Below are 12,745 nucleotides of genomic sequence, written 5' to 3' on the forward strand. Positions count from 1 at the left end.
ATATACACACACACACACACACACACATGCAAGCACACGCATATACACACACACACACACACACACATGCAAGCACACGCATATACACACACACACACACACACACACATGCAAGCACACGCATATACACACACACACACACACACACATGCAAGCACACGCATATACACACACACAGCAGGTAAACAGAGGAACAAAATGAACATCATGAACAAAAAAATGACAGACAGATGAAATGATACACAGTTATAGCATCAGAACACACACACACACACACACCGCTGTAACCTGGAACCATGACACACACCTGCACACACACACACACACACACACACACACACACACACACGTCATCTCTGTAACCTGGAACCATGACACACACCTGCACACACACACACACACACGTCATCTCTGTAACCTGGAACCATGACACACACCTGCACACACACACACACGTCATCTCTGTAACCTGGAACCAGGACACACACCTGCACACACACACACACACACACACACACACACACACGCACCACCTCTGTAACCTGTAACCATGACACACACCTGCACACACACACACACACACCACCTCTGTAACCTGTAACCAGGACACACACCTGCACACACACACACACACACACACACACACACACCACCTCTGTAACCTGTAACCATGACACACACCTGCACACACACACACACACACACACCACCTCTGTAACCTGTAACAAGGACACACACCTGCACACACACACACACACACACCACCTCTGTAACCTGGAACCAGGACACACACCTACACACACACACACACACCACCTCTGTAACCTGGAACCAGGACACACACCTGCACACACACACACCACCTCTGTAACCTGGAACCAGGACACACACCTACACACACACACACACACACACACCATCTCTGTAACCTGGAACCAGGACACACACCTGCACACACACACACACACACACCACCTCTGTAACCTGTAACCTGGACACACACCTGCACACACACACACACACACACACACCACCTCTGTAACCTGTAACCAGGACACACACCTGCACACACACACACACACACACACACACACCACCTCTGTAACCTGGAACCATGACACACACCTGCGCACACACACACACACACACACCACCTCTGTAACATGTAACCATGACACACACCTGCACACACACACACACACAAACCACCTCTGTAACCTGTAACCAGGACACACACCTGCACACACACACACACAAACCACCTCTGTAACCTGTAACCAGGACACACACCTGCGCACACGCACACACATACACACACACACACACACCACCTCTGTAACCTGTAACCTGGACACACACCTGCACACACACACACACACACACCTCCTCTGTAACCTGTAACCAGGACACACATCTGCGCGCACACACACACACACACATACACACACACCACCTCTGTAACCTGTAACCATGACACACACCTGCACACACACACACACACACACACACACACACACACCACCTCTGTAACCTGTAACCATGACACACACCTGCACACACACACACCACCTCTGTAACCTGTAACCAGGACACACACCTGCACACACACACACACACACACACACACGCACCACCTCTGTAACCTGTAACCATGACACACACCTGCACACACACACACACACACACACACACACACACGTCAACACCGTAACCTGTAACAATGACACACACCTGCACACACACACACCACCTCTGTAACCTGTAACCAGGACACACACACACACACACACACGTCAACACCGTAACCTGTAAGAATGACACACACACACACGTCACCTCTGTAAGCTGTAACCATGACACACACCTGCACACACACACACACACACGTCACAGACACACATTTTTCCACAAACACACCAGACGGTATTAGAGACGTGGGCGGAGTCTGAGGCTGGCTGATTGAGCTTTATCTTACTTCATTAAACAAATTGTAGATAAAACCTCACTCCTGCTCTGTGTCAAAGGCACGTCATGGTCAAGTGTGTGTCCTTCACCTGATTTTCACAGAAAGTGTGTGTGTGTGTGTGTGTGTGTATATGTGTGTGTGTGTGTGTGTGCGCTCAGAACAATAGCATCAGAGACACGCCCACAAAACTGACATCATCAGGAGCAGCTGTGACACGCCCCCAAAAGCGACTTCAGCGATGTGATGTGTGTTAGTGTGAACATGAACATGGGGTTTGAGTGAGAAAAATTGTGGGTATATTTTGAAAGGTGTGTGTGTGTGTGTGTGTGAGTGTGTGAGTGTGTGAGTGTGTGTGTGTCATAATCCCGTACAATCCAGCACAGGGACACACCCATCACAGCTGTCGCTGTCCCTAATCCTACACACACAACAGTAAAAATGGAGGACATGTCTGATTTTGTGTGTGTTTGTGTTTCTGTAAATGTGGTTTGTAAACACTACAATCAGCACAGCAATCTGTTGAAATAGAAGTTATACAATGCAGACCACACACACACACACACACGCACACACGCGCACACGCGCACACGCGCACACACACACACCTTTCAGTGAAGGAGGCTGGTAGACGTTGGGATTGAGGCGTTTTGGTCTGAGGACTCCGTTCTCACCCACCACCCACTGAAACACCAAACAATAAATCAACTTCTGCTTACAACATTAACAAACACCTTTAAACTGGTGTATTTATTAAAGCCCCAGTGTGTGTGTGTGTGTGTGTGTGTGTGTGTGTGTTCTGCAGCTGTTCACTGTGTTTCCTGTGTGTTTATATTCTGGTTTACGTAGTTAACAACTGGAACATTTTACACACACCCTGTTTAAACACTCTTTATCTTTTTTTAAAAAAGAAGCTATAAGAAACATAAAATATGGATTGAGCTAATCATGAATTAATTAATAAATACCCTGAAATTTGTTCATCATCATCATCATCATCATCTTGATTTATATTGTGCGTTTGGGGAAAGTGTGTGTCCCTGAGCCTCGCCCCTCACCTCTCTCTGAGCCCCCCCTCATTATCAAGCCCAGGAAATGATGTCACCATGTTTACAGAAATCACAGGATTGTAATTTAAACCCAGTGTGCACGGCGAACACAACGACCTCACTGCATAGTACAGGCGAATATCTAAGGCTCTGTTCACGCCGGCGTTACGAAAGCGTCTCCAGTGAGCACGTGCGATCGGATTTCATACGTCATTTCCGCTGGAGAAAGGGACGACTGTCGCACACGTTTATCACGTCATTAGTGTTCAGCTGTGTTTATTTTCAGGCAGAAATTTCAGTGAATCCTTCCTCTTGTACCTGTACACACTGTTTCAAATGTTTTAATCATGTGGTCTGTGAACGAATAACGTATAAATGAAGCTATGAAAAGCAGCTGCTTTCGTCTCCACGGCGATGACGCAGTCGATTAGTCAGTCCTTTGCTGCTGTCTCACATGGAGACGCGTTTGCGTTCACACTACCGATGTGATGTGGTGGTATGCGTCCCACCTCCGAACGCGGTTCGAGTGATTAAACACAGCGTCTCTGAGACACACCGGACCCCGATCACACCGGTACCATCCGATCAGCCAGGACACACGTTAACGCCCGGTGTGAACAGGACACACAACACTCCTGAAATCCCAGAATCGAGGCACGGGAAGTGACGCCCCCTGTGGGGCAATCGCAGCATCGCTACACACACGGCTTCTCTGGGCTTGTGGATCTTTCCGGCTGAATCCCGTCATCCGTCTTAAGCCACTTTATTATTACTCTGTCAGATGAAGTGTTAGATTTGGGGTAGCTGATGATCCAGCTGACATCACTGCACGCTTCAGGAGCACACTTTACCCAGAAGGCACTGGGGCACCCTGACAGCTTTTCTATACTCGTCCAATGTCGTGCTCATTAACTCCTAAAGAAAATACGTCACTGCTTTCTGTATCGGTACTAAAACACACACTCGTATACGTACTGAAACACACGGTATTGCTGCATCCCTGCTGTAAACTATAGCATTATTTTAATAAACATTTAAGAAAGATTTTAAACTATTTGTCTGATTCATGTGTGAACTTCCTGTGGTCTGACCCTGCAGTGCATTATGGGAAAGGTTACTGGACGGGGCTGAGGTGTGGAGTGTGAGTGTAGTTATTCCTCCTGAACAGCAGGGGGAGCTGTCCTACCTGCCCCGCGGTGTAATCGTCCTCTGGACACGGCTGGTCAGCTACTCGAAACAGCGTGGCGGGCGTCGGCCTCCGTCTGCGTATCTACAACAACAACAACAACATCAACAACAATAAAAACAAGTAACGAGTTAATGCATCATCCTGTCTGTAATGATGACACACCTGTACTGAATTATTAATAATAATAATAATGATAATAATAATAATAATAATAAGCAGAGAGGTGTGTACGCTGATGGTGTGTGTGTTTATTTCTCGTTAGCTAGCTGAGCATGCGTCATTAAGCAGAATAAGAAGCGTATCAGGAGCAGGATGTGAGATCACAGATTCACTCTGTACTAATATCATCTCTGACAACAGTAACTAACGAGTTTATGTAATTGATTAATTAATACGGCTCGGGCGTTGGGTTTAGCGCGGCCGGTATTCGGGTCGATGTTGGAACTGTGTTAATAAAGAGGACAGAACTGCAGCTTGCTGAGTCGAGGATGTGAACCACGTCAAATACTCATGCAGCTGAACTTCATTATGGAGTTAGAAGATCTTTACTCTTTACTCCAGTGTTACTGAAGCGGAACACCGTAACTCTTACTCAAGGAGATTTACAAAAGAAAAACACACACTTTTTTCTCCTTATGTTTTCATTTTGACCTTCATCTGTTACTCGCTACAAATCCCAAATGCCATTTTTCTGTTTCTCTCTCCCTATTGCTTTTTAAAATTTGTTTAAAATCAAATTTACATCAAGGTCAAATTCGTGCTCATTTGTCTTTTAGCAAAAAGCTTTTAGCCATCAGCTCTAAAGACTTGTGTTGAGGCGAGTTAGCTTTAGATTAAATATAAATTTACATATAAAGTGTGTTTTGTTGTTAACAGCAGTTTAGCAATTTTATATCATTACCAGTTCATGTTCAGATTCTTAATTAATCATCACTTACAAATATTTACTTTTACTCCTGGATACACAATTTTCATTCACTCTATTTCTACTTTTAATTGTGTTTTTAACATGGTACCTGTATTTTATTAAAGTACAGTACTGTGCAAAAGTCTTTACACCCCCCTTTTTTTTTTTAGTACAAACTTTGTTATAGATGTTTATTTTCTGACTTCTACATTATTGATTCAGTACAAAAACATTTTAGATTCCAAACATTAGTTTTCCAGCACAAAATGAAACGTTACAGAAAAATGTTTGTATGTCAGTAAAGAAAGCAGCAGATTCCATAAGAGACACTTTTCAGATAAAAACATAATGAAGGCTGCTGGGTTTCGCTGCAGAAATAAGAAGCGAGTCGACAGTCAAAGTCTCCAGAAGAACTGTGGCTGCTTCTGCAAGATGCTCAGTAACACTTCCAGCTCATTTCCTTATAAAGCCAAAAACAGACCGACACCCTGTTATCTTAAAGCGGTTAACACACCCCGCACTGCACCACGCTCCCTCCGCTCCTCTAGCACTGCTCCACTGATCCCTCCATCTCTCAGGGTACAAGGAAGACCTGCATGGAGACTCGTCTGTTCTGGAGCCGAGGTGGTGGAATCAACTTCCTCTAGATGTCTGAACAGCTGAGTCACTGGCAGTCTTTAAATGATGACTACAGACCTACCTCTTCTTAAAGTAATTAAATTAGCACTTAAAAAAACACCCTTGTATTGTCTGAGCGCTTGTTACTCCATCACCTCCCCAGCAGACAGTTTCTGGACTGATGGTCCTCGTCGTCCGTGACCTAGTGATCCAGGATCAGAGTGTGTTTACTGATAGAGACTAAAGCACTTCTGTAAGTCGCTCTGGATAAGAGCATCTGCCAAACGCCAGAAATGGAAATGGAAATGATGTTATAAAACTGCACACACTGCACCTGAGATACTCTTTTATTTATTTTAAAGTGAAGGATCGTCACATTAAATATCGACTTTGTTTCATTTATTACTGTTTACTGCTCTATAGGATTTTTATAATGTAGAAACATTTAATTTCATTATTTCTGAAAGTCTTTACTCTACAGCATTTCTCTGCACGTGACTAAGACTTTTGCACAGAACTGTAGATTTTGTTCAGACTTTTTCCAGCCACGCTGAGACACGCACGTTATTGCATTAAGATTCATTTTCTGGAATTTTCCACTGCGCTTTTGGAGCCAGAACCACGAGCAGAAATAATCAGCTGCGATGGCAGGAAATGTGGGTTTTTTGTTTGTTCATATTTAACGTAATATTCAAGTAGATAACAAAATTCAGTTGAATGTTTGGAAGTTCTATCTCTGTCGATATATGTCTTTTTATCTGTTTTACTGTGTAGTTTGGCTTGATAGACTGCTGATAAAAAGTACGTTATTTAACGTTAGTTAACGTTATTCTACAGGCTGAAGTTTGCTATTCTATTTACTCTTAACTTATATTCAGGTTTCATCATTTTCTCGGATTATCAGCTAACACTGGAGTCGAGTTCATTCGAATCCTCAGTGTGATATTCATCACATTTATGATTTCAGAATACTGAGTGTCATGATTTATTTGAGTAAGTCTGTTTTTACACTCGAGTGTCTACAGCGCAGAAATGTCCTCTTTTTACCCACAAGCTGCGTTAAAAAGATCGACATCCTAACACAAACTCGCTGCGTTTAGACGCATCATGCTCCATATCACACCCAGCTCTGGGATTTCTTTAGTCAAAGCATAGAAGAATAAATTTATTAGCATTGAACTATTTCTGGATATTTTGCTTTTGGGGCCAGCAGGAAGTAGTTTAGGATGAAAACAATTCCTTGCTGTCTTTGTGTAAGATTCTCTACAAGGACGTTTAGTGTTTATTACAATAATACATCATCTAATTCCACTTTCAGACGCATTCTACTTCTTCAGAAAGTATTAAAAATCAAATCTGTCCCATTTCTGGAGCAGTTCTAATCCGTCGTTTCATCACTTAAGGACAGAGTTCGTGTCTAATTGGGTCTGTTCCTCAGAGAGCGTCCTTACAGTGACGCTGCACACTGACCTAACCTAGAAAACAACTAGCTCCATCTATGTCTCTATCATTATCTCTCTCTCTCTCTCTCTCACACACACACACACACACACACACACACACACACACACACGCTAAATTCTGTTGGAATCTTGGATGATCAGGACTTCTACAGTAACTGCTCAGAGAGCGTGGTCTGATCTGTATGTTTATAAATGACTGAGCTAACGAGTTCTCCAAAAGCTAATCAGAGTTCCAGTTAACGAGAGTTAAGGGTTGTGGCTTGTTAAGGGTCTAAATCTACATTTGGATTTGTGTAAAGCCACACAGCGAAAAGGCCACGAGCAAAACGCAGACGAAAAAGGCCACAAGCAAAACGCAGACGAAAGAGAAAATCTGCCCACAGAAACAAGTCAAAGGAAAACAGTTGTGTGTGGAAATCACAGACCTGGCAACCCTCTGTGCATATGGAATTCTGGGTAACAGCGGTACAGAGAGTTACCGTGACGCAGACCGAGGATTCTCCACGTTGATGCATTTCCTTTTAAAGCAGGAAGTCAGTGTTGGGATGTGCTGACCGGCTTGACAAGCTCCGCCCACTTACCCCTTATTTTCATGTTATACGCCAATTTAGCCCCATAAACACCTAATTTCTATAAAACACACAGGAGCTGCGACAGTGAGCCATTAAAAGGAAAGAACTGAACAGACTGCAGATTTCCAAGATCTCAGGATAGAGTGAGAGTTCGAGAAGCAAATAAAAAATATTCCATTCTGAAGCCACAAAACTTACATTAAAAAAAATAATAACACAAACAGAGGAAAGGATGATCCTACATCCAGTTACACAGGGGAGTCCAGACAGCTACAGTTATTATTCAGAGATAATATAATCATTATGGAGATTAGAAAAACATGTCCAACATGCAGTGTGTGTGTGTGTGTGTGTGTGTGTGTGTGAGAGAGAGAGAGAGAGAGAGAGAGAGAGAGAGAGAGAGAGAGAGAGAGACTAGTTCTCTGGACATTAACATTTTACCCAGAAGTATTAATCTGGTTAAAGTTCAAACTGTGACTTTAGGCTTCGAAGTGAGAGTGTGTTTGTGTGTTGGTGTGTGTGTGTGCGTGTGTCTATTAAAGACATTTTCTATTGTATAGTTCACCATTTTAAGTGAACCGTGAAAAGTAAATGAGTCAGGCCGAGTGTCAGACTGTGCTTTAGGGGGAAAAAAATCAATTAGCTGATTGTGTTCATGTTGATTTAATGACTAATGTCTGATATGAAAGACTTTTACAGACTTTGACACTGAAAAACATTCAGGTGAGTGAGCATATGATAGAACAGAAAACGTGCTCCATGGTGCAGCGGTCTCTCTCACACACACACACACACACACGCACACAAGTATTAATAAAAACACTTTAATCGGTTTGAATCAGATCCAACGTGATGGAGAAGTTTGAGGAGTTCCTCCTGAGGAAGCAGCTTTACATGGACAGAAAATAAGTTATAATTATTCAGCTCTAACGCTAGTCTACTACAAACTGAATCATTAAAAACTGTCATTTCACAATCCAGTGTTTTCCAAATGTGACAATCATTTGGTCTTCATGAACGAATCAGTAAGCTGAATGAATGATTCACTGAGTCATTCATTTCCCTCAGACGCTGCTGCTTTGCTATTACAAACCGGAATCACTCTGACTGAACTCGAGACCGACTCGAACATCAGCAAATAGCCTTAACAAACGATTATCAAACAGAGATTCTGTAAAGTGTGTAACGAGTCAGTGAATCATTAAGATCATGTCTGAGATTCAGTCCTCTCACATTCAGTGAATCAGTGTCTGAAATCAGTAAATCTTTGGGTCATGAGAGATTCGGTGCTCTTTTGTTCAGTGAATCAGTGTTTGAATCAGTGAATCTGTAGGTCATGACTGAGATTCAGTCTTCTCGATATCATTGTCTGAATCAGTGAATCTTTTGGCCATGATTCACTGCTCTTTTGTTTAGTGAATCATTGTCTGAATCAGTGAATCTTTTGGCCATGAGAGATTCGGTGCTCTTTTGTTCAGTGAATCAGTGTTTGAATCAGTGAATCCTTTGGTCATGAGAGCGATTCACTCTTCTCATGATCAGTGTTTGAATTTGTGAATCTTTATGTGATCTTATGACTGAGATTGGTTTTTCTTGTGATCAGTGTTTGAATCAGTTACGGTTGTTATTTAAGGTCTGAGATTCACTCCTCTCTCATTAAGTGAATCAGTGTTTGAGTCAGTGAATCTTTCAGTCATGACAGAATGACTCCTCTTGAGTTCAGTGAATCAGTTGAGTCAGTGAGTCGAATGAGTCCTGTTCACGGTCTGTGTTTCAGGGCATGAAACAGCGTGAGCAAATCCCAACGAATCATTTAACTGAATGGCCTCAAATGACTCGTCAATGGACAGATTAACAAATATTCTCTAAAACTCGCACTTCTTTACTTTCTGAAATGTAAAGCCCAAGGGCGTGGCCTAATATTTTAATGAGTGCTTGACTGACAGCCCTTCATCTGAAACTCCGCCTGCAATACCATTCCAGAAAGGTTAGCTTTTCCTAAACCCAACTCTGATTCTCGTGTCATATTGTGAAACAGTAGGTGTGTGTAGGGTGTGTGTAGTGTGTGCAGTGTGTGTAGTGTGTGCAGTGTGTGTACAGTGTGTAATGAGCAGGATGATGTAGAATCATTATAATCAGGACGGATGTTAATTAGAATCTCCAGAGAGAATATTTTCTTTCCTCTGCTGAGAGCATCGCTGTCCTCATTCCAACCTGACCCACTTTATACAGAGACTAAAATTAAAACAGCGCAGGACGGCCTGGCCTACACACCCACACACACACACCCACACACACACACACACACACACACACACACACTCATTACTAAGCATGCGATAGCAGCTGAAAGTCGCTCTTGTTGCTTGTAGTTGTCTCTTGTGGGTGTGTAACGACTGTTGTTGTTTTTTAGTTCTGAAGAGAAACAGTAGTAGCTATAAACAGCTTCTAAAGCTAATGAGTTTAACACAAATTAAATAACGCACCAATCAGTGTGAAAATCGAATCTATTGTTTGATTTACATGTTACGTGCTCGGCGTCATTCTCAGATCAGATTAGCAAAGCGAGCTAACTGTAATAGCTACATACACTCACCAGAGACATCATCGATCTCTGCTACTTCCTTCCAAGCTTTATTTTTCTTCCTAACGTCACTGTCATAAGTTTTTCTGCCATTAAATGGAAACTAATTGCAAGTAGGAACACACTCTCTCTCTCTCTCTCACTCTCTCACTCTCTCACTCTCTCACTCTCCCCGTCTGTGGTTCTGTAGAGAATTTCAGTGGAGTTTTGTGCTTTTATAAACTTTATGCACTTTAAACAGTTTCAGATTAAAGGGTGAAACTTTCTGACAAAATGTTGGAGAATTTAAATTCACACTCCCGGCTGATGATGTCATAATACCCGCCACAGCAGCCGACCAATCAGCATTTTGGAGAGTCAGAGCGAGCTTTTCCACTGATTTACTGCACAATAAGAGCTTCCTGCTACATCACACCGGCATTTTACAAACACGCCATCAACATCCGAGCGACAGGATGTCACGAAGATGGTTACACACTTTGTCATGTTCCTCAAACCGTTCCTGATCAGTTTCTGCAGTGTGTCAGGGAGCATCATCCTGCTGAAAGAGTTCACTGCCATTAGGGAACACCGTTGCCATGAAGGGTTGTCACTCGGTCTGCAGCAATGTTTAGGTAGGTGGTACGTGTCAAAGTAACATCCACATGAAGACCAGGACCCAAAGTTTCCCAGCAGAACATTGTCCAGACCATCACACTGCCTCCGCCAGCTCGCCTTCTTCCCACAGTGCATCCTGGTGCCATCTCTTCCCCAGGTAAGCGACACACACACACCCGGCCGTCCACATGATGTAAACGAAAATGTGATTCATCAGACCAGGCCACCTTCTTCCATTGCTCCATGGTCCAGTTCTGATGCTCACGTGTCCATTGTAGGAGCTTTGGGTGGTGGACAGGGTCAGCATGGGCTCTCTGACCGCTCTGCAGCTACGCAGCTCCATACGCAGCAAGCTGCACTGCACTGTGTGTTCTGACTCCTTTCTATCAGAGCAGCATTAACTTTTCAGCAGTTTGTGCTACAGAAGCTCTTCTGTGGGATCGGACCAGACCGGCCACGTGCATCAGTGAGTCTTGGGAGCCCATGACCCTGTCACCGGTTCACCAGTTGTTCTTCTTTGGACCACTTTTGGTAGGTACTAACCACTGCACACTGGGAACACCTCACAACACCTGCTGCTCTGGAGATGCTTTGACCCAGTCGTCTAGACATCACAATATGGCCCTTATCAAAGTCACTCAGATCCTTACACTTGCCCATTTTTCCTGCTTCCAAAACATCACACTTCGAAAACTGACTGTTCACTTGCTGCCTAATAAATCCCTCACCTTTACAGGTGCTATTGTAATGAGATAATCAGTTATTCACTTCACCTGTCAGTGGGTTTAATGTTAAGGCTAATCGGGGAAGAAACTGATTTTGAAATCTCGTGCATAAAAAAAACAAAAAAGGAACAGATAAGTAAAAAAAAAAAATAAAATCATACTCCAGTACAAAAACAAGATGAAATAAAGTTCAGTAAAGATCTCAAAACTGTGATCAGACTGTGTGTGTGTGAGTGTGTGAGAGAGAGGGGGAAGTGTGTGAGGTAAATGAGTCAACGCTCCTCTGCTCTTGTTTACACACACACAAGTTTACATGAGAGACAGGAATGCAGTGTTTATACAAGCTGATAGTTAACTGTCCAATCTGAGATTACTGAGTGTACGTGTACACACACACACACACACACACACACACACACACACACACACAGGGTTTCACTAATCTCTGACTGAACCTTTAAATTCTTTTTAAAGACACACACACTGTCTCAGTTAATAGTGATATTTTAAGGATGTAACAATATTTCAGAAAATATGTAATTGTTAAATTATCTGAAACTACACTGTGTGTGTGTGTGTGTGTGTGTGTGTGTGTGTGTGTGTGTGTGTGTGTGGTGTCACCCACCATCTCCACCTGGCGGGGGTCGAGCTGCGTCGGGGCTGTAGAGGGAACGGAGAAGTGGATCTTCTTCTTCTCTTTTGCTTCCTCATGAGCATCTGACGCCTCCATCATCCTCCACACACACACACACACACACTTATACACACACACACACACACACACACGGTTTATACGGTATATCCAGAAAATCGTCCTCCGTGGTCAAATGCTACACACACATACACACACACTGTGGTGCAGAGTCCACTTTCTAAACCTCTCTCTCTGAGTGATAGTCTCTCGTCCTCTCTCGATCTCCACAACAGAAACACAACACAGCCCTGAGACTGAAAACGAAAAAGAGTGTGTGAGTTTGTGTGTGTGTGTGTGTGTGTGTGTGTGAGAGAGAGAGAGAGAGAGAGGGAGGAGCTTGTGTGTGTGATTTGAAATAAAAGATAATCTGGTCCAGTTGTTGCT

The 12,745-nt window shown here is 43.3% G+C and overlaps 1 protein-coding gene across 1 annotated transcript in view; it reads right to left on the minus strand.

The window, feature by feature from the left end:
* The window catches only part of ppp1r1b (protein phosphatase 1, regulatory (inhibitor) subunit 1B), a 14,311-nt gene extending 1,566 nt beyond the window's left edge, over positions 1 to 12,745 (minus strand). Inside the window, exons 1-3 of the mRNA XM_034298348.2 lie at positions 12,293 to 12,745; positions 4,199 to 4,282; positions 2,572 to 2,647 (exon numbers count right to left, since the gene is read on the minus strand). Coding sequence (XP_034154239.2) covers positions 2,572 to 2,647; positions 4,199 to 4,282; positions 12,293 to 12,400 — 268 coding nt within the window. The 5' untranslated portion in view covers positions 12,401 to 12,745. The remainder of the gene's footprint in view (positions 1 to 2,571; positions 2,648 to 4,198; positions 4,283 to 12,292) is intronic.

The sequence above is a fragment of the Pangasianodon hypophthalmus genome, chromosome 23, assembly GCF_027358585.1.
Source record: "Pangasianodon hypophthalmus isolate fPanHyp1 chromosome 23, fPanHyp1.pri, whole genome shotgun sequence".
In the NCBI taxonomy this organism is placed as follows: Eukaryota; Metazoa; Chordata; class Actinopteri; order Siluriformes; family Pangasiidae; genus Pangasianodon; species Pangasianodon hypophthalmus.